Raw genomic sequence first — 22,641 nt, 5'->3', positions numbered from 1 at the left:
AAAAAAAGTCATACTATAGCATGGCGTTTTTGGCAACAAAGAATAACATAGGTGAAAATATCCTATGGCGTCAATAATGATATGTCAAAGTGTTTCTTTAACAAAAATAGCATCGTATAATTTGGTGAGAAAAACAAATCAGTCTGAAATACATGGGACGTCACAGTGTTTCTCAACTGTTGCTCTGAAAACTCAACAACGTGATGTCCTGGAATCCACATTAAAGAAAGTGTAAATGTGTACATGAACCGTCACAAACCAAACGCCTTCCAATGGTGTTCGTAGAGAAGCTGTAGGCTCGAGTGAAGCTCCGGTATCGTGACTGAGCTGTGAGCGAGCTGGATGTGACTGTCGCAAGCCGACTCAACAGCAGCCCCTCAGCCCCGGGGGGACCACTGGCCTCCCTTCAAAGGAGGAAGCTTAAAAACAATCTCCAAAAGAGTGAAAGCGGCGCTGGGTTGTGGTGGGCGTCAGTCAACCAGTCAGTCACTAGTCAGCCGGCGAGGCGAGGGCCCCGCTGTCTCCCACTCCAGAGAACAGGTACCTTGAACTAGTTTCTACAAAGCTGAGTTGGAGATTTAATGCAATATAAAGCCTCTGGGCCCTTTTAGCAATTTGGAGTCAACACACAAATACGCCCACGCTCAACTGTTAAGACTTTCCATCCCGGCCCCTTCATGTGCAAATGTGCTGAATGGAGGTGTGTAAGTATGTCCTGGTGTATGTGAGCGCCCAGCGTGTGCTCAGCCTCCCTCCTGAATCACTACTCCCTCCTTCCCTTTGCTGATCTGTAGCAGCACATCACTATCTAGTCAGTAAAAAACAGAAGCAGCAGCAGCCAGTACAGAAACACACAGAGTCGGTTGTTGTGTTTTTTTCTCTCTCTTCTTTTTATTAACTGTCCATTTAAACTGCTATCTTCCAGTGTGGTTCCACCCACGCTGTGTGGGGTGAAGCACGCAAGTAATTTAACACATGATGATCATTCAGTAAAGTGAGGAGCTGTTGACACCCCGCAGACTGTCAGAGGAAAAAGTTCTCCGTGACGCCGCCGCCGCCATATGCTCGCCACGTTAAACTTCTTCCTCCAGATGTGACGCCGCCCTTAACACGTCGGGCTGATTGGCAGGAAGAGACTCTAACATGCAGATGTTTCAGATTGTGGGGAGTCGACAGCAGCTATTGCTCAAATTGCTCAAAAGTCCGACTGGTGAAAGCAACCAGTTCCATCAAACGGGGAGGCTGGATGGGAGCCGAAGCCAGATAAATAAAAAGCAGCAGTCCCTGGGCTGCATGGCCTCGGGCTATTGCATTGCTAGCAGGCAAACAGCCACCCAGCTGCCCCGGCAGCGTAGGAATACACCAGGCAGCCGATTGGATACCTGACAGCTGATTTAGCTCCCCCTTAATGAGCTCTGCTGCAGAAACCCCACAATCTGTTACATAACAACATCATAGGCGGCGTGCACGGCGCCAGGCAGCCTGCACACAGCGCAGATGTTCCATCCAGGATACAGCGATCACCCAAGGACTACACGGCTAGCTACGAGGCTATAATACTGGAGCTGGTGTTGGAATTAATACCACGCAGCTCTACACAGCTTATATTTAACTCCTGGTGGTTTTTAAGGAAGTGATGTTGTCGATTAAGATTTACAGTGAAGCAGTGAAACGATGTCGTGGACTATTTACACAGAGGTCTTTGGTGTAAACACACTGTTGTGACTTCAGTCTCTTGAGAAGAACAAAGCCAACAATACTTTGGTTGGGTTTTTAGGGGACAAGCCAGAAAATAACCCAAACTGGTAATTATTGCTGTGAAGGTCATGTCATTGTTGGTTTTCTTCTTGTCATGAGACGGTAACAGAAATACATCAATAATAATGTGACTATTTACACAGAGGTGTTGTTGGATATTTGGTGTAAATATACTGTAGAGAGAACATAGTTTATAGTTGTCCTTCTGAAAAGAGCAAAACCAACAACACTTGGTCAAAACTTAGTCGGTCAAACATGAATTATTCGTCACTTAATCGGTTAATTCATCCACATTTGGTGGCCAAAAATCTAATTCATTGTCCATGCTTGGTTTGTAAAGGAGCAGTTATTGCTTTAAAGATCATGTGACTGTTGGTTTTGGGCTTTTCGTGACACTTTCTGACAACTAACCCACATCTTGTTGGACATTTGGCCTCATCGTGACTTCAGTTCATACTTTTAGTCTCTTGAGAAGAGCAACACCAACAATGCTTTGGGTTATTTTGGCTCGACCCCTAAAACAACCAACCAATCATCAGTCCCCAACCCAACCAGCAGTTATTGCTGTGAAGATCCCGTCATTGTTGGTTTTGGTCTTTTCATGAGACTTCTTGACAGTAACAGAAACACATCGTTATTTTTGACTATTTACACCCACATGTTGGATATTTGGTGTCAATACACTGTAGACAGAACATAGTTTATACTTGTCCTCATCAACGAGCAAAGCCAACAAAACCTGGTCACTCAAACATGAATCAATCGTTGGTGTGGATTCATCCATATTTGGAGAACCAGGGAGGCTGTTGTTGGCTTTGGTCTTTTCATGACTCAGAAACACATCAGCGGTAACATCAGCTTTTTGACTCTCTCGTTGGACGTTTGGTATAAATACACTGCAGTGACTTTCTTTAATACTTTGTCTCTTGAGAAGAGCAACACCAACAACACTTGGACAAAACTTGGTTGCAACTAGCTGGAATTTTAACAGAAGTTCAGTCGTTTTCCTGAACCTGTAGATTTAAGCTAATGTCACTCAAACATGAGTAGATGGTGAAGTTGTTGGGGACGACTTCATGTTTGATTTGTATCTCTTAAACCAGAAGTTACTGCTGTAAATACCATGCTGTTGTTGGTTTTGGTCTTTTCATGAGACTTGTTGACAGTAACAGAAACACATCAATCACAGTTCTTGACTATTTACACAGAGATCTTGTTGGATATTTGGTGTAAATACATTGTTGTGACTTTAGTTTATATTTGTCCTCCTGAAAAGAGCAAATCCAACCAGATGTTGCCAAACTTTTTTGGAAGAAGTCAAACATTTGCAGCTGTGGATCCTGTTTGAACAGTTAATTCCTGCTAATAGGCTCCAGTCGTTGTTGGTTTTGGTCTTTTCATGTTGACAGAAACATGAAAGCATCACATCATTATTATCTACAATCAATCAGGAAGCTGCTGTGATGAAGTGGAAGGACACAGTTCTTTCATTCAGTGATTGTTTCTTGACCCTGTGACGTTTCAGTTCTTTACACGGTGAGTTCTGTCCAGAGCGGAGCTGTAACAGTCACTGGGAACTGAATGTGCTGCTGAAGATCACATCCTGACCTTCTGCTTGGAAGTATATATGTTCTGACAACACAGATGTCAGAGGGGACCCCGAGGACCCGGACTGTCACCGCCGGCTAGCCGAGGGGGCGTCGGGTCCGAGTTATTCTAGTCCGGCCGGGTCACAGTTCGCTGTGTACACCGCGCTGCTTCAGCACCGGCTGACAGGCCACCGGAGTCTGGAAGTCCATGATGTACTGGCATTTGCTGGGCTCCTTCACCGATCGCAGGGCTGTCTCCGTTCCGCATGTCAGAGTGACCTAGAAAGGCAGAAAGAGGAGAAAAGTTGAGGGGAGAGCGGCCATTGTTAGTCCGGCGCTCGCTGAGGGAACGAAAAAAAAACCCAAACTGATGACAAAATTATGCATCAGGTGAGTCGGAGCAGGAAGCGATCGCCGCTGTCACGACTCTGATTGGTGACTGCGACCCCTCCCCCCCTCCCCCCCGCAAGAGGCGGGAAAAAAAAAAAAGTATTTTACTTCTAGGTGGTTTCCATGGCAACCCCCTCACATCACACTGCACCCCGAACAGACAATCCCTCCGGCGAACAAAAGCACCTGGAGAGGCAGCGAGAAGCGAACTTGACAGGTATTATTGTGCCCAAGTTTGAGGCTGGTGGAAGAAAAAAAAACAAAACAGGACAAAAAACAGAAACGGCTGATTCGGTTTTTGTCCTGTTAAAAAAAAAAGTCTTTTGTTGTGTCACTTAGGATCTGGTTGCATGGAGATATTAAGTGGGTGTGTGGCGCCGGATGAGACAAAGTGGTTCCTCGTGATTGTTGTCGGTTCGGTTTAGACTCGCAGGTGTCATCGGTTTGTTTAGACGCCTGGAGTTCAACCAGTTCTACAGATTAGATCAGTTCACAAACTAAATGAGTCCAACATGTGGAGGCAGCGAGGAGCTAATTACAGACAGTCAATGGACTTATGGGAAATCCACGTCTACGGTTGCAAGGGCTCGATCCATGACGACCTCCAACCTGGAGTCCTGTTTAGTTGATTCAGTTGCACTAATTGTTGTTTTTATTCGACTAAGTTTTCTTACTCGGTTAGAGTCCAAACGAGGCCTTCACACAGTCGTGAGGGAAAATTTCCATCCACTTGTAAAGACCGCGTACATCCTGGAAGCCTTGAGTTTAAAATGACTCCTCATGCATTTTTGGATGTTTCACCAAATATTGGCATCGTAGTCAGAATATTTCCAAAAGATCTAGAATAAACTACATGATTGTTTTTTTTTTCATGTGTCTCAATGATAACATCAGAGAACATTCAGAGTTTGAGGATTCATTGGAAACTCAAGATGAACGTGGTCTTTGCAAGTGGATGGAGACTCCTGTTCACGACTGTAGATGAAGGAACCAAAACCCAACATCTACTACATGTGTTTTTTTTCTGTTCCTTCTTTAAATCCGTCCTGAGCTTTATGTAGTTACGACACTAGCACTAGACTTTAGCGCTGAGGATCTAAGTGAAGCAAATTTAGTGTCCGCAGGTTCCTCCACGTATCAGAATATGTAGACGCTGATTAAAACATGAACTAAAATATGGCAGCTGTGCATTCATATTTGCAAGACAGTATAATCGAGGCACTCAGGGTTGGGCATCGAGAATTAGTTCCAACTTAGAGTCAACACCAAAATTAAACTTCAAAGGAGTCATTATGAAACTTTAACTTTTGATTCTGCTCACAAAAGGTACAAAAGATAAGTAAGTATGTTGAAAACGCCTGAGATCGTCAACGCCATTAGTCTTGTTAGTGCATCTTCCTGCCTCAATCTTCTGCACAGACTTGTGGATAAAAATCCCCTGAATTTAGCGAATGCTGCTACAAAGGACAATATTGGAGTCGTCTAACATCACAGTGGAGCAGCCGAAGTGACCAACAACAGAAACTACAGTTGTCCCTGAGAGATAATCAAGACTTTAGGGTCGGGCATCGAAAACTGGCCCCAAAACTCAGGTATTCATTCAGAACTTTGATTTTGTTTATTGGTTCCTCAACAAACGTTACCGAAACTGCGATCCGTCTGCACGTCAGTCATTAGAGGAACCACCTGTGGTTTCCCGTCCTCTAAAGGATCCGTCTTAATAAACTCAAATAATTTTTCGTTAATGTACTTGTTTTGCGTAAACATTTTAATTTAGCACATTTTGCTACAAAGACCAGATTGGACTCAGCTGACGTAAACCCCCCAAATATTTCAGAAAACGGTCTAAAGAGGACCAACTTCTGCTCATGTTGAAGTCCACACCAGTCGAGGGAAACTACAAATACAAAGAGCTTTACATGGACGGGAGCTCTGATTGGTCTGCTGGTATTTATCTGTAATAAAGATCGTCATCAGCAGAGACTCTTTACGTCTTGTTCCTCAAACACAGGTAGAGCACCTATACTGTACAAGGACGGGATCGGACAGTAAAGTAGCCGAAGCAAATGTAAAGTGTTTAGTAGAAATCTGTACATTTAGGTAAGTTTGTTCTATCAGGAGACGGAAAAACATCAAGTTAAATGTTTCAGACTGAGACTAGAGCGAGTAAAATTAGTTTAGGAACTAGTTCTCGATACCAAAACCCAACAGAACCTTCGACCACAATGGTTTATTATTATTATTTCTAGGAACATACCATGTGTTGGGTTAAAACCCGACCCTGTTTGAAGCTTCTCCTCCGTCTGGTTGGTGGAAAAGGTGAAATAATCGTAAAGCTCCGTCCTCAGATCTCAGCGTTTAATCTGGGATCTGAAACCAAGACTGGTGTCAGAATCGGAGAAGTTTTAAAGCGCCGGACTCGGGTTGTGTTTCGCTGCAGCTCGAGCCGAAGCCGCTCGAGTGTAGCAGCCACAGTCCCAGAATTTAATTATGAACTGAAACAGTTGAGTTCACTCTTCCCCACAGAGAAGCCAAGATAAACTGCACTCCGCCTGAATGTGGATTAGCACCGTATCCGGCAGTAAAACAATGCATCAGCGCTGCCTCCACTCCACTACAAAGCCAGGAGAGACTTCCACACAGGCCCGGCTTCGGCATTTCAAATATAATGAGCGTCGACTTCTGACGAGGCTTCATTTATGCCGTCTGCACAAACCCCCGGTTACGGGGTCGTATCAAAGGAATTCAATTTAGTCTTTTCAAAGGACGCACGGCGACGTACGTTTACGGGACTCTTACTTAGAGAGGGGGCCAGGCGGAGGAAACGAGATGATTAAACGAGCTGCGTCTTTAATTGAGGAAAGTCTCGCACAAAACGCAGCGACTGAAAGGAGAATAAGAACCGTTCAAACCCTCCAGGACTGACCAGGACGAGGCTGGAAGTCGGTTTCAACCCATTAGCTCTGGACTCTTCCCTCTTTGTCTAAATGGGTCGATTCAGGCAGAAACTCAGAAACATGTTTGATTTTAGACCAATTTATATGTTTTCAGGTCTGCTGATAAAAAACGTCTCAACCAGGAAGTCATTGCAATGGTTAAACATCTCCAGAAATCCACGTCCCACAGTCGTGAAATCTAGTGGAAGTGCTGGTTTCATCCATTTACGTTCTGAAATGATGTTCATTTGTGCTAATTTTCTGTTCAGAAGAACAAATGTTACACGCTGACCGACTGCAGATCTTCATCTTAAAAAACATCCACATCAGACCAAACTACTGTGAGAAAATTCCTAATTCAGTAATTTCAAGGCTTCCAGCGTAGTTCGTTTGTTAGAATCCTTCTACTGAGCTGTTTTATACGAATGGACTCCTAAAATGTCTGTACATCTAATTTTTAACTTCCATCCATCATCTCTACACCTTAATCCTCACCAGGGTCATGGGGGGCTGGAGTCTATCCCAGCTGACTCAGGGTGAAGGCAGGTTCACCTGGACAGGTAACCAGTCTATCACAGGGCTACACTTAGAGACAGACAATGACTACGGACAATTTAGAATCACCAATTAACCTCAACATGTTTCTGGGAGAAAGCTGGAGAACCCATAGAGAACCCACGCTGCACGGGGAGAACATGGAGACTCCACCCAGGAAGATCCCGGGTGTCCTCACCGGGACACGAACCGGCGACCTTCTGGCTGCGAGGCGACGGTGCTAACCACTGATCCACCTGCAGTCCCTGATTTTTGACTTGTGTATTAAAAACTTGTTGTAATTCTGCCTGGCGATCGTCGTACGTTGAATAAATAAATAACTGGGGATTGAATTCTAGCATTAGAGCATCAACTTGGAGTTTTTCAAAGAATTTTCTTTGGCATTAATAAAGTTTTGTCTTATTTTGTCTCGTTTTATTTGTAGATCGTGTCTGATGAGTTGAAATGCTCACAAGACTGTTTGAACATCGACCAGGAGCACGATGAAGAATTAACGAAGAACAACAGCGACTGTGTGCAGGACAACCCGAGGACAAGCTGCCAAATCTACTCCTTTTTTATAGAATCAGTAAAGAACTTTGCAAATGATTTACTTTGGCTGCTCTTGTTTTGTGTTTTTCTAAACAAAGCAAACCTAAAGTAGACATATGTGAGTAGATGAACACCAGCAGGACATCATAAATCTTAGATTTATAGAATCCACATTTCACCAAAGTTCATGGCCGTGGGAGTAAAACTTCTGGAGATATTGAACCCTAACAAGACTTCTCAGGTATTTTTTTTAGGATTTCCAGACCTGAAACACGTGAAATTCTCTAAACTCGTGAGAAATTATTCATTTTTTACCCAATTAACACTTGAAATCATTAACTTTAGCTGCTCTTCTTTTGTAATTTTTTTTGAAATTGAACCAAAACGCTGCTCTGGAGGAAACATGGAAGTCGATCAACACTCGCAGATTCTCACTTCACCAACTTTCAAGGCCCTGGGAGTTGGATTTCTGGAGCTACTGAACATTTAGACCTGGATCTGTCGGTGTATTCCTGCCTATGCATGTGTGCTGCTGCAGAACTTACCGTGGTGGTTCTGGAACCTCCTTGCCAGCAGGGTTCTCCGTTCTCAAACACCATCTGACTGTACTGGTTCTTTGGCGTTCCCGCCCACATCCCCCACGTCCTGAAACACACAGCGGACAAGGAAATGGATTAAATTCACACTTTGTTGGTCAACACGGTCTCTTAAGAAGAAGTTGGGACGAACTGAGCGCACAAACAGATTTCTTTGCGAAAATAAAACGCCGGGACGTCGTCCAGTTCGACACCACGTCGCCTCTCGGAAATATTAATTAAGCGTTGTAGTACTGAGCGCGACAACACACGAGGGAAAGGCGAGGAGACGGCGTCTGCCCAGTGCCGAGCTAATTACGTTCTCACCAAACGTTTCAAGGGGAGTTTCTGACCAAAGCGAACCGGGGAGCCGGTGGCCGGCGTCCAGCACAGCGCCGGCAGATGCCATTTCATTATGCCGTGGCTGGCCAACCTCCTCTGATCTTTTGTCGAGCTCGAGCGCCTTCTTTGAGGCGGCGGTGCTGCTGGCGAGTATTGATTTTTGTAAAACGTCGTAAATCCTGTCAGAGGAGGAAAATCCCGTCTGCACTCGGTGCTGGGCCGACTGAACGCCGTCCTGCAGCAAACGGACAGACGAAGGAACCTGCAGGGTGTTTATTCTGAGTATGAATCAATCCGCATGAGGAGCCATAAAAAGCTATAAATTCAGAGTGTTGCTCCTTTAATCTGCCTGAGTGCCTTCCTCGGCGGCCCTGATCAATGTGCCCACGCTGACCTTTCCGTCGGGGATTAAAGTCTGTTGTTTGCTCTTAACGTAATCTGCCACCTATTATGATGCTCTTAATTGATCTCACCGGCGAGTTCCACTCACTTAAATCTGCATAAAGCTCCGCGACAAAGCGCCTCTTTGATCGGCGGCGACACCAAACCAAACCGGCAGCTTGTGAATCGAGCATCGCCACAAACATAGAATTTCTTTAAACATTTTTTTTTGCCTCCGTTTGACCTTGACGAGGGCGAACATGGACGGTTTCAAAGAAGCACTCTCCAGCTTTTACAGACACTCGGCCGTCTTCAGGGCCCTCAGTGTGGGTTTTTCTCTCTTTTTTTTTTCCTCCTCTCTTGCCGTTCGTCTTATTTAAAATGCCTGAGCGGGTCAGTCAGAGGTGAATTGCTCACACGAGTGGAAGCCGGCTGGGCCTCCAGCGTCTCGCCTTTTCCCTGCGAGCCTGTTTGATTGGGTTTTAGCACTCTGTTAGCACCGGGAGGCCCTCAAATGGATTGCTGTCAGGGCCGGCGGACACGGCAAAGTGACGGCGCTCCGGCTCTTGACCGGCGATCCTCCTCATCCATCCCCCACCGGCACACCTTGTCCCCGCACCTCCGTCTCCATTCTCGCTCTGTCGGCCCCGCCGAGCCCCAGGAGGCGGCGCCGGTCCTGTCAATTAGGCCTGAGTTATCGCCCAGATGTTCAGGAGCCGCCACGTGGAATCCTATCGACAGACCGCTCGCCGTAATAATGGCTGCTCGCGCCCGGTATCGGCAGGTCGCTGTCTGCAGTCGCTCTGCGGTTATTTACACCTGAGAGAGGCAACACGACTTCATTTCACGGACAGACGTTGACCCTCCGACGGACGGCTCAACCCAAACCAATGACGACCTCGTTACGTCGTCCAATCTGTCAGTTTGGCTTCAAGCTGCAGCCGCGACACGAATCACCTTCAATTATCTGCTATTAAACCAACTTCCTGTTCAAAGCAAACACACAAGTTCCTGTTTTCAGACCAATAGCATGATGAGGTGTTCAGTAGTAGCTGCCTGAGATATATTTATGGAGATGTCGGATCCTTAAAATGGCGTCTAAGTAACATATTTCTTGAATTCTGGCCCAGATGTTCCTGGCATCTAAAGCTAAACTGCAACAAAACAAATATAAGAAAGGACTAATTTTGTCATTAACACTTAAGATGTTTACAAATACTTTCCTTTAGCTGCTCTTCTTTTATAATTTTCGCAAAACAAACCGACCAAACCCAAAACGAACCGACCAAAGAAGAGGAAATATGCAACAACATTAAAACTGTCGGCTGAAAATCAGCCTCAGATTTGTAGGAATCCACATCTCGTGGCTGTTACATTTCTGGAGACGCTGAACCCTGAACTTGAGTAAAATACAAAAAACTTGCAGGTCAGAAAACATCCGATCCCCCCAAAAATGTGTGTGAGCAACATGTTTCCTGAATCCTGTCTGGACTGACACGTTCTGACCCAAAACTTACTGGATAGAAAACTGAACCGCAGCAGCAAAACCGGGAAAGAATTACTTGTTTAGTTTAGTTTTTTTTTTACACAGTTAACATTTAAAATCAGAAAAACACTTGATAATGAATTCCTTCAGCAGCTTTTTATAATTTAGTTTTTAAAAAGCAACCAAACCAAACATGCAACAACATCCACATTTCACCAAAGTCCTCGACTGTGGGAGTCAAACCTGAGGAGATATGTGGAGAACCTTTGAGGGGAAAAATGCTAAACATGAGATTCTTTAAATTAGTCTGAAGCAACATACAGTCGTCGTTAGCAGCTAAAACGCTAACGTAGCGTCTTTGCTGTGAACGGTAGCAGCTAAGACGCTAACGTCTTCGCTGCTAACGTTAGCAGCTAGGACGCTAACGTAACGTCTTTGCTCCGAACATTAGCAGCTAAGACGCTAACGTAACGTCTTTGCTCCGAACATTAGCAGCTAAGACGCTAACGTTTTCGCTACCGTCTTCGCTGCTAACGTTAGAAGCTAAAACGCTAACGTAGCGTCTTTACTGCTAACGTTAGCAGCTAAGACGCTAACGTAACGTCTTTGCTGTGAACGGTAGCAGCTAAGACGCTAACGTCTTCGCTAACGTCTTCGCTGCTAACGTTAGCACCTAAGACGCTAACGTACTATCTTTACTGCTAAATGTCGAGAAACTGCATCTTGTTAACAACTACTTGCCTGAATATATGTCAGTTAGCCTGGCAAGCTTGTGGCGCTCCCCGTGGATGTCGGTGCCCTGAGCATTTGCCTACACTGCCTATGCCAAGGACCCGCTCTGGAAATCAGAATACCTGAACAGGTGCAGAAGTCTGACTGAGAGTAACAGGAAACACCTGGTGGCAGTGATTGGCTCAATATTAGTCTACTGGTCCCATCATGCTTGTTCATATATATATTTATATATCTGTTGAACCACAACTCAAAATCAATGTCATGATTTTCATTAAATTTTTCTTTATTATTACTTTTGTCAGTTTCAACTTATTTCAGTGACTGAAGCTGTTTTTTTCCTTCTTTAATGAACACATTTGAGGACGACTGTATGTCATGAATCCTGTCCCACAACTAACTTGCGTATAAAGTTAATCTGCAACAACAAAAAAATTAGAAATTTTGAATTTGTTTATACAGTGAACACTTGAAAACAAACTGTAAGATCTGAATGTGCATCCATCCATTATCTATGCAGCGGTGGGGGGCTGGAGTCTGTTCCAGCTGGACAAATTAGAATCACCAATTAACTTCTGCATGTTTCTGGACTGTGTGGGAGGAAGCTGGAGAACCCGGAGAGAACCCACGCTGCACGGGGAGAACATGGAGACTCCACCGGGACGTGAACTGGCGACCTTCTAGCTGCGAGGCGACGATGCTAACCACTGCAGCACCTTGCAGCCCAGACTTGAATGTTTGTTTAAGATTCCCGATCGTCATCGTTCAACAATTTCCAGGTTTCTAAACATATGAAAGTCTCTATGTTGGTCTGAAACACTGGAATCTGAACTGACCCAGATGTTGCTGGTGTATGAAACCGGACCTCAACAGCAACAACGTGAGAAACGACTCGTTGGTTTACACAGATAACTCGGCAACAGAGAACCGAACTCATTACATACAAAATGAACCTAAAGACGTTCTTTAACTGATTCATGATAACAGATGAGGAATAAATGCACCTTTTTCAGGCTTAACAGAGTCTCATTGACAGATATCTGGGTTCTGGTTCTGGTCTGACAGCAGCTTCCATCAGAGATAAACCCGAAGCAGCAGCACGTCTGTCCGGCTAAACCGATTATTTGTTAGTAGCTGCCGGTGGCGTTTGACTTTCTCTCTGACTGACTGACTGACTGAGGTGTGATTTGATTTAATTACATCCACAGAAATACTGTTTTAGTGACTTCACATGAGGAACATCAGAATCCGACTCTACAACACCACGTCCAGTCTTCTCTGTTGTTTTACACATTTTTTATTTTTTTTACAATCTAATCCTCACGAAGAGTAATTAGCATTAAAAAAGCTGATTAGCCTCCTTTTCTCCTCCTGATAATGACTTGAGCTCGTGTAAGCTCCTCTTACTTCCTTAAAAACCGTGCGGTCGCCGCCGATGCTGTTTTAAACTTAATCCACGCGCCTCGACTGATAAATCCAGAAGATCCGCGGCTAATCTCGCTCGACGCCCAGAGGAGAGTTCCCCCTCTGATACGACCACGGACCGACCTTTCACCAGCAAGCATCATCTGGAGAAACCCAAAAAATCTGACACCAAAAGTGGGTTTTTGATTTCCACGTGTTTAGAGACGTCGAGGCCTCGCTGAGGAGTCAGCAGAAGAAGAAACCCACGATGGTGGCCTCGTTCTGGGCCTCGTTCTGAGCCTCCCGTTGCTCATTTGGCTTTTTTTGTGTGTCTGTAGGAAGCCAAACTCCACCGCCTGCACGCTCATGTATGAAACATGCTTTCATAAATGTGTAATGCATGTTTACTTCAAGGAATAGAATCATATTTATATACACGCAGCTGAGGAAGCCGGAGCAGAACATCAGGATGCTGCTCGAGTTCTGAGCCGGAAAAACCGGCATTAAGAGTTAAAACTGGAGCCGCCACCGACATGTTGGTGTTTAATCCAGCAGAGTTCATTTAAACGTTTGGGTTCTGGGCTTTAAAGGCCGATCAGAACCAAATAAGGAACTCATCAGACCAGAAAACCGACAGATAAAGATTCCAGAACCAAAACCTGAGCCGGACTCCACATGTTCTACGAATCAAAACTACGAACGGTTGAGTTTTCTTGAGCTAACGTTGGCCTTAATGGTCTTTACTGTCACTCCGAGTTCATATCTTCTTCATGAACATTTCCACTTCCTGTTAAGCTCAAGTTCTACAACTGCTTTGCGAGAAGACAAAATGCAACGGAGCAAATTCTGGTAAAGAAAAGTAGATCTTGGTTAAAAATACCGCTGATAAGGCTCAACCCAGAAGGCATCATTTCAGACAACAGTGTCAGATTTTGCTCAGTCGATCACAAAAATAAGAATTTTGTTCAGCTGTCGTCCATCTGATGACCTCTGGTGGTCATCTAAAGCTCGGACTACCGTGAGAAGACGATATAATCTGGACATTAACACCAACTTTGGAGAATTTCCTCTCTAGAGTTGGTAGAAACCAGTTTTGTAACAAAAAAAACTAAATGTTTGGATCAAACTATTAAACCACGACTGACTCTGCTGCGACCAACAGTCACATGACACTAGTTTGGGGTTCATTAGGCTGAACTGCGGACACTTTTCATTGCTTCTTTTATATAATATATGGCGCTATAACTTGCAACTGTCCAGCAGGTGAACTGAAAGCTGAGCACAAAGCAAAGAGGAGATGAAAAAAAAAGAGATTGAGAGGAAAATAAAAACCCGACGGATCGATAAAATAAATGCGGCATGACTCAGAAAGAGGAGCGAGTTGTTGGAAGATACATCTTTCTACAGTTCAGGTGCAGAGTTTGGAGAGGCTGTTAAACTGCATAGAGGCTGTAATTATTTAAAGTCGCTTCATTCTCGTTTAAACATTCGCCCAAAACAAACCGTCGGTCGCAACCTCATTCTGGAAAAACCTAAAACTTCTGAAAACAAATCACACGCTTTGGAGACGAGTTTGGAAACAACAAAAATCAAACATCGATTGCTTGTAGACTTTGTTCAGTTTTGCTAGCACCTGTTGTACAAGTTGACTTTTCTTTTGTCTTTTTGTGCGATTTATCGGATTATAACTGCACAAAAAACAAAAACAGTTCTAGTCGTGGTTGTTTTGTTTCCAGGAAGGATCAGGACTTTATGTTGCAGTGAAATGAGCCAACAGTGAATAAAAATGTGAAAAAAGCTACTCAGGGAGGGTTGAGTCGATCAATCTCAGGCCGTCATAACACTTTTAGTTAAATTCAGTCCAAATATGGTGCATTTACGAACTTTTTTTGCTTAAATCTGCACAAAATCGACCCATTTGGTGAAGCAGTTGCAGTTAAACATAATTTAAGCAGCGTTTTCCACACAGCCTACGAGGCTCCGGGTACGCGGTCCACAAACACAACCGGCTCCCATCGGCTTCTGCTACAGGAAGCGCCAAGGCCTCCGTTCGTTTGCGCTGAACTGTCAGATTAGATGTGCCGACTCAGCACCGGGCTACTTCCAAACACTTCTCTAACAACCGTCTCAATCCTGACCCCTCCGCTGAAAGAAAAAAAAAAAACGAACAAAAACCCAGCAGCCGCGCTACGACGGTGTAAAGTCGGCGCTTATTACTGTCACCTTCCCACCGTAGCATCCACTCATTAGCCGCCGCTGCAATGAATTATACCTCACAGCTCCGCTTCCTCTGCCGCTTTAACAAGAGGGTCTGGAGCAGCGAGTTAGTCGCCTCGCTATGCCGTTAATGCGCTAATCACTTACAGCGTGAGACGCCGCAAATGCACCGGCAGGTAGGGAGAGTCATTTGGGAGAGCTGCTGGTTCATTTGGATTCGGCGAAGCGGCGCTGCAAAAAATAAAATAAAAAAATTAGAATTAAAAAGAAGCTGTCATAGCCGAGCGGCGTCGCTAACCTCTGCCGCTCGTGTCGGGTCACCGGTCGGTTCTGAGACGAGCCCAGGCGCCGTCATTACCGTGCCAGTCGCCGGTGCTCCTCTCGGCCTCCCACCACCCACAGTGCCCAGCGCCTCCATAAATAATTCATCCTCATAGGAACATGTGAAGGGCACACGCTGCTCTCACTGCGCTTTGTGCGACTTCAACACGTCGTCGGCTGTTTAAGCTCCGGCCAGCGATGGCGGCGGACGTTTAACGCCGGCCGACGTAACGAGTCGTATCCTCGGTTACAAAACAAACTCGGGGCGTCTCGTCAACACCTCCTGACAGATACGAATCAGGGCCGGTGTCAAAACCCAAATCAGTATTCTGTTAACGGCTCACTTGTGCCTCATTAACGGCTGGGCGAGATGTTGCCATGGCGACCCGGCAGAAAGGCCACCGGGAGGTTCACGGTGTCAGCCTCCCCGCCGCTCTCCACTCCCCGCCACTTTAACCCTCTCGTCGGGCGCACAACAGTCATTACCCCCTTTGCCTTGATTACCAGACGCCGCGTACCGTAAACGCGCCGCAAACAAACGGGCCGCGCGCCTCCTGCACCATTAGTGGGCGTGTTGCATGAACGGACGCCTCCTCCTGCGCCGCTGCTCCTCTCCAGCGCCGGGCATTAAGCGGCTGCCATGTTTCCAGGTAGAGAGGGCCTCTCCGCTCACTAATGGCACTCCAGCGAATGACCTTGACAGCTTGAAAATGAGCACATTAAGTAGAACACTTAAATGTATAATTATGCACTTGTTCCAGTGGAACTGTCACCGCTCTGTAGGTTAAATCATTACGGCTTAGATAAGATGCGGGGATGGAAAAAAAAAAAATTAAATGTTTTTTTTTTTTCTTTTTTATGTCTCAAATCAAAACAATTAAGGGATCGGCTTTGATACGAACACATGAAAGGGAGCATCACTGCACTCGTTAAGTGGAGAAAAAAAAAAGCAGTGGAGAGCAAAGCAACAAACACAGTCATTAGTCACTTTTACTAAAAAAGAAATATGCATGAAAAGATTTATAAAAAATTAAATCACAAGACAATCTATAGTGTCCATTAGGAACGCCAGCTGGATGCTGAACGTAGCATGAAGAGTCATGAATGTGAAACGCTATAGATTAGATTTGTTGTGTTTAGAAGGACAAAAAAAAACAAACACACACTGAAATGCTTCAAACTGCAGTTCCTCAACCAGCCACTAGAGGCTCCAACAGCGAGTCAGTCCCCGTCAACCTCCATGTTAAAACTTTAACGCAGGAATAAACATCTTTACAGCCTGATACAGTCACAGTTTTGGTCTCTATAGCTAATTCTCACATTCATGAACAACTACACAGGGGCGAATTTTTACAAAACTACTCCGGTTAAATATTATAAAGGCTTACAGTTGTGCATAATTAAGGGCGTGGCCCATTTCTGGACTAGCTTGGACGACGCTTACATGGTTCATCTGTCTTTATATACAGTCTCCTTGTTTTGCAAAAGTTTACCGATAAAAAAAAATTAAAACACATTAGCTAAATTAATATTAGCAGGACGGTGGGCGGTCAAGGATTCAGCGCTGTGCCATAAGAGTAATAAGAAAAGATAATGTTCGTCTCAGCCAAAGTGAATTTCTGGGTCCTGTTCCAAACGTCAGACACCTGATTCAGAATAACACGTACATTCGCAATAATGCAAATTAAAATAGAAAAAAAAATTAACTTTTTAAACTCCACCTCACTCGACAGTCTTCAAAGGTTTTACAACACGTTTGCCAAAGAGCTGTGGTTTATAATTGGCCAACGCTGGCGTCGTTACAGAAACGTTGATTAATGTGTGTTATCCTTTTAAAAACAGGAAACTGAAAAAAAAAGAAGTGTGTATATATATAGCATGTCTAGACAGGAGTGTAACACCGACAGGAACTTTGTACTTCTGTTTTAGTGGACTTTAACAAACACCGGTTCCCCCGAGCCCGAGACCACTGCCGGTTAAATGTCACCGGTTCAACAGAATGAGGACATGGGCGAGCCGAGGGGACGGACGGGGAACGCTGAAGGTGTTGTGGTGTTTCCAGACTGCAAGAGTTTGAAGCTAGAAAAAAGTTGGGAAACACGACTTTGGGAGAGAGCGCTGGTGGATATTGTGAACATGAAGAAAACTAGGTTAAACTCGTGTGCTGCTGCTGCTGCTGCTGCACTGGAGATTCTTTTTTTTTTCTCTCTGTGCCAACAAAGAAATTGCTGTTTAACTTGAGATCATGAAGGTTTCAACTAATAATATTAAGTGCTGGAGTAGGTGATAATTTATCTAAGAATACTGACGGAGGCGACGATGAACCTTCGACTCTGAATAGCCGTGCCGACTTACATAACTAAGACACTGAGTGCTTTGATTTCACTTTTAACATAATAGCCACGAGGATGGTTCGGCCTGTAAAACACACTCCATCCAACTGTTACATCAGCGTACATCGGGGTAGATCAGCTCGACAGCATTAAAACCACTGACAGGTAAAGTAAGTAAGGTTAAAAAATCTCATTACGATGCAGTGTTCTGAGGGGAAACTTTGTTCTGGCTTTCATGTGGATAAAACTTTGACTTAAATCGGCCACCTGAACATGGCGACAGCCTCCCCAAGCAGGACGACGTGTTCTTCCCAAACTGCTCAGGAACCATTGGAGAAACATGACAACGAGCCGAAGAACCAGCCTGCAAATTCTCCAGATCTTAATCCGATTGAGAATCTGTGGGATGCACCAGAATAAATCCAATCCATAGAGGCCCTACCCTGCAACCTACAGGATTGTCCGGGTACCGGACACCACAGGACACCCCGAGAGTCTATACAGTCAATTAGCTGTGGATCACCATCTAGCATTGTCATGTTTTGTTGAGTTTTGTTGCTGCTACGTTCCTAAAAGCTGGAACCTACTGTCAACTTGCAGCATCTACCACTAATCTGGTTATGTTTTTGTCCATAGCTGCCCCTCTGATGTACCACCCATCTAAACATGGCACCTTACAGGACAACACGTCCTACGAAAACCCTCAGAAACTGCTCAGGAACTGTTCAACAAACACAACAGAGAACCCAAGATGTTGACTCGGCTTCCATCTTCCCAGAACTCAATCCAGCTGAGCATGTACAGGATGTATCGGAACAAGTCCAACCCACAGGACTCAAAGAATAAACTCCCCATGTGTATGTAGTCCATTAGCATGACTACCTCGCGCTGTCTTTTCTGCTACGTTGCTGAAGGCTAAGAACAGGATCGCACATGTCCTAGTACAACAACACAACCTGACAAAACTCAAGAACTGATCAGGTTCTGATACCAATGTCCTGGTACCAGACCCAGAGTGCATGCAGTCAATTAGCATGACCATCTAGCATCGTCTTGTCTGCGGTTGCTCCAACATTCCCGTTCTTACAACTCGTCCAACACAGAATTAGTGAAAGCTAGCAACAATTATTGAAACACCCAAAACTACTCTGGTTAAATTGTTATCGGTTGCCGCTCTGATTAAGTTTACCACTCAACTAAACATGGTGATGACCTCCCTCCTACAGGACAACCAGCTATGACAATACCTCAAAAAATGTTCAGGAACCATGTGAGGAACATGACAAATGGTCCAAGATGCCAAGATGTTGACCATCTTTCTAAACTTCCCAGGTCTCCATCCAACTAGGATGTACCGGAACAAGTCCGACCCATAGACGTGCAACCCACAGGACCCAAAGAATCCACTGCCCATGTATATACAACCCCAGATTGTATATAGTTGACCGTGGATCTCCATCTAGCACGATCTTTGAGGAGCATGACAAATAGCCCAAGATGTCGACCATCTTCCAGCTTCCCAGATCTCCATCCAGTTAACCATTTGTGGATTGCACTGAAATCAGGCCGACCCACAACACCCTTTTCTTGTCTGTTGCCAAGAGTTTAGTTGCTTCAATGTTCCTGTTCCTGTTCCTACAACGCAGAATTAGTGAAAGCTAACAACTGGTGTTAACGTGCAACATCTGTCAGAATGCCAAAAGCTCCTCCGGTTGTGTTTCCGTCCACAGCCGCCGCTCTGATTGAGGCTATGTTGTGAAGAAAGCGCGTCACTCCCCGATTCGGTCTCAGGTCGATGTTCAATTTCGTCGTGCTCATTTGTAACCTGCTTGTGTTCGAGCAGATTTACAGTAATAATCTTACAGCTCCCTCGCGATCGCTGTGCAATAAAACGGCCACCTATCGAGATAATTAGCCACAGTGCTTTCCTCCTGTTTATACATGCGCAGCCACCACAGAAAACCGCAAGCGAGCAGTAATTAATCTTAAAATGAGACGGAACGTGATGTATTTTTCCATCAGCGCTTCATTCCTTTTAATGCTTTTAAAAAGATGTCGGGGCCTCTCGGCTGCCCTCGTGAGAAATTATTGATCAAATGAGCATATTTCCATATTGCCATGGCCACAGAGCCCGGTCTCTTTTTCTCGGGTCTGTGCCAATAAATTTGTTCAGCTGGATCGTTCAAACCGAGGCCTCTCAGAGGACTCGGGCGGCCTGGAGGCATTCACGTCGTTCTCTCGGCACCTGGGAATCTATGTTCTGAGGATCTTTTATTTAGAGGGAGCGCAACAATGCGGGGTCACTGAGATCGGCGCGAGACAAAAAAAAAAAAGGCAGATCCGCAAATGCCGCCAACAGCCGCCCTATGTGTGTGTGTTTTTTTTTTCCACGGTGGTCAGCACATCCCACTCTCTCCGGGGTTGCTCTGCGCTGTCATTTCAGCTGCCTGGCTCCATCGCAGTGGGCACACACAGCCATTCAGTGTGGTTTCAATGTTGCTAGGCTACCTCCCTTCTTCGCTGTTTTCTGTTTGAAAATCCGCTGTTCAATAAAGCAGTTCAAGGGAGACCTGTGGGTTTGAATACTGAGCGATTTGAACCTGCAGGAGTAACTGACAACACTAATAGCCCTTTTCTTTTTTTCTTTTTTTTTTTCTTCTCCTCTCTTCCTTGTTTCACAATAGTCTTTTTTTTTTTTTTTTCTTCCCTTACCTCGACTCGATAACGCAGCCTACCTCCTCTACAGCTGCTTCGATCTTAATATTCATGCATCGAAGCGTTTATAACCTTCCCTGGTTATACTGAAAGTGCACAATCTGAGTCACAGGTGTGGTGAAAATCCTCCCTTTGTAGTTCTTCCACTGTTCTTTTACGGTTTTGCGTATCGGCGCCTAGGAGTTATTATTATTATTCCTGTTTTGTCTATCCTCTGGATGTTGGGCGTATTCCAAGCCTGGACTGTCAAACCCAGCGTGTTTCCAGAGGTGAAGGGTGAACCAGCAAGCTGCTCGCCGGGCCCTGCACAATTTCAGCACTGCCTCTTCTTTCTTTTTTTTTTGTTTCCTCTCCTGGCGTGCTCTCGATGATGACGAGCGAGGAGCAGTTTGACCTCGACACAATGGAAGGCCGAGCTCCTTGAACTCTGCGGGGCGACGCCGGTGACCCCGGCGGCGTGGCCACCTGATTTCCCTGGAGTCCCAAAACAAAACAAAACAAAACAAAAAAGCCTAGATGGATGACCCCTCGACTGATCCTTCTCCTCCTCCTCCACCACGGCTACATTCAAATCACACCATCCTCCGCCGTCTGGAGCGAAACACATCCCAGTAACAAACGCTGTTATTCCTCAAAAGCATGTTTTCTATTATAGTGGCGTCCGGACACATGCTTCTAAGATGTAAAATGACAGAAAAACACCCACTGTGTTGTTTTATTATTGTTCTAATTCATGTAACGAGCTCATATCTGTATATTTACAACCTACAGAACAACATCAGGTTTACTGTTGAACACTGAAGGCTGGAATCAACTTCATCAAAGGTTACAGAAAGATTTAAGTTGAAAAAGGCGAATTACTGTAACGTTTAAAAACTGTGCAAACTGTAAAAATAATGGCAAATGTCTGAGAAAAAAAAAAGCTGATTTAAATAGTCAGAAATTGCAAAAATGAATAAAAACTTCAAAAATACAGATTTTACTAGATATTTTCTGTATCTAGGAAAGCAGCAAAAAATGTGTAAAATATTATTTAAAAAATTATTACTTGCCAATTTTCAATCCTTTATATACATATTTTTTCAACAGCAAATATTTGTAAATTATTATTATTTTTAGCTGATTTAAATACAATAAAAACTGTGTAATTTTATGACTAAATGTTGTAAAAAAAAAACCCAACAATTTACTATTAATAAAAAAAAACAGATTTTTGTTGCGGACATAATTTACAGCTTTGATCTGTTTGTATACAGTTAACATGTAAATAATATATTTTTCTAGGATTTAACGAGTTATTATTAATAATTTAATACAACTGGGACAATCTGTAAAGTAACAGTAATTTTAAAAAAAATAAAATAAAGGTTTATTATGTAGTTACCTATAAAGTATATTTTTATCTTTAAAATGTATAAAGAGTGAATTGCAGATACGTAACATAAAGGCCGGTTTGTCTTCATTACCCATAAAGAGACTTAAATTAAAAGATCCCGTCGCTGAGCGAAGGTCTCTGAGTTCAAACGTCTGAGTCGCTGCAGCTGCTGCAGCTATTTCCACGTGTTTATCCTGAGGTAAGTTTGAAAGGGTCTGCATTAATATTTCAGATGCACTTCTGCTCACGGTGAAAGGTTATTACAGCCAGACGCTGCTGTGGTGGCACACTTTAAAGAGTTGTTTTCTGTAGCGGTTGTTAGCAGGAAACCGTTTGGACACGAAGCTAATTACTGAACGCTGACGCGGCACTTTGTGGGGGAATTGTATTTTAAAACTTAAGTGGATCAGACTGATAGCGAGCTGTGGTGCGCTCGTGAGAGTCGTTCGGCAAAAATGAGAGCGAGGCGGCTGGAAAAGACGGCTGATGCTGATGGCGTCGGCTGAGGGTTAATCTGTTTCCTGCTCGTACGTGGACGCGTCTTTGTGTTTGACAGTTTGACGGCACTTTGCTCTGCGGTTTGTCGTAATTTTCACAACAGTCGTCGTCTGCTGTCACCGCGTTACCGTTATAGTGTGTTTAACCTGGTTTCCTCTCTAAAGAACAAGACAAAGCTGTCACACGTTTTCCTTCTTTGCCCTTTATATCATCACTTTAATGCTGCTTAGTTCCTTTTCAGGTTAAACCTTTAGCTTCCTCGGTTACCAAAACAACCAGTTGGCTGGAAGTTGCTCAGTAAAACACTGACTGAACATCAAGCTGCAAGTCATTTTCAATGGAAGCCGGAGATATAAAGTTACAAACTGAAGCACCACACTTAAAGAACACATCGCATGTTTTTGTTTCACCATTTCTTCCGTCTTTCTCCACAACTACTGTCTGGCTCTGGTCTGAAAACCATCCGTCCATCCATCCATCCATCCATCCATCCATCCATCCAT

At 44.5% G+C, this 22,641-nt stretch overlaps 1 protein-coding gene across 1 annotated transcript in view; it reads right to left on the bottom strand.

Annotated features, from left to right (window-relative positions):
- Window positions 1–871: 871 nt before the first annotated feature.
- LOC103361389 (glucosidase 2 subunit beta-like) overlaps window positions 872–22,641 on the bottom strand; it is a 50,548-nt gene continuing 28,778 nt past the window's right edge. Inside the window, exons 3-4 of the mRNA XM_008287458.1 lie at window positions 8,305–8,404; window positions 872–3,626 (exon numbers count right to left, since the gene is read on the bottom strand). Of these exons, the coding sequence (XP_008285680.1) occupies window positions 3,489–3,626; window positions 8,305–8,394 (228 nt within the window). The 5' untranslated portion in view covers window positions 8,395–8,404 and the 3' untranslated portion in view covers window positions 872–3,488. The remainder of the gene's footprint in view (window positions 3,627–8,304; window positions 8,405–22,641) is intronic.

The sequence above is a fragment of the Stegastes partitus genome, unplaced genomic scaffold (assembly GCF_000690725.1).
Source record: "Stegastes partitus isolate 25-593 unplaced genomic scaffold, Stegastes_partitus-1.0.2 Scaffold11, whole genome shotgun sequence".
In the NCBI taxonomy this organism is placed as follows: domain Eukaryota; kingdom Metazoa; phylum Chordata; class Actinopteri; family Pomacentridae; genus Stegastes; species Stegastes partitus.
This window is presented reverse-complemented; position numbering and strand designations above follow the sequence as displayed.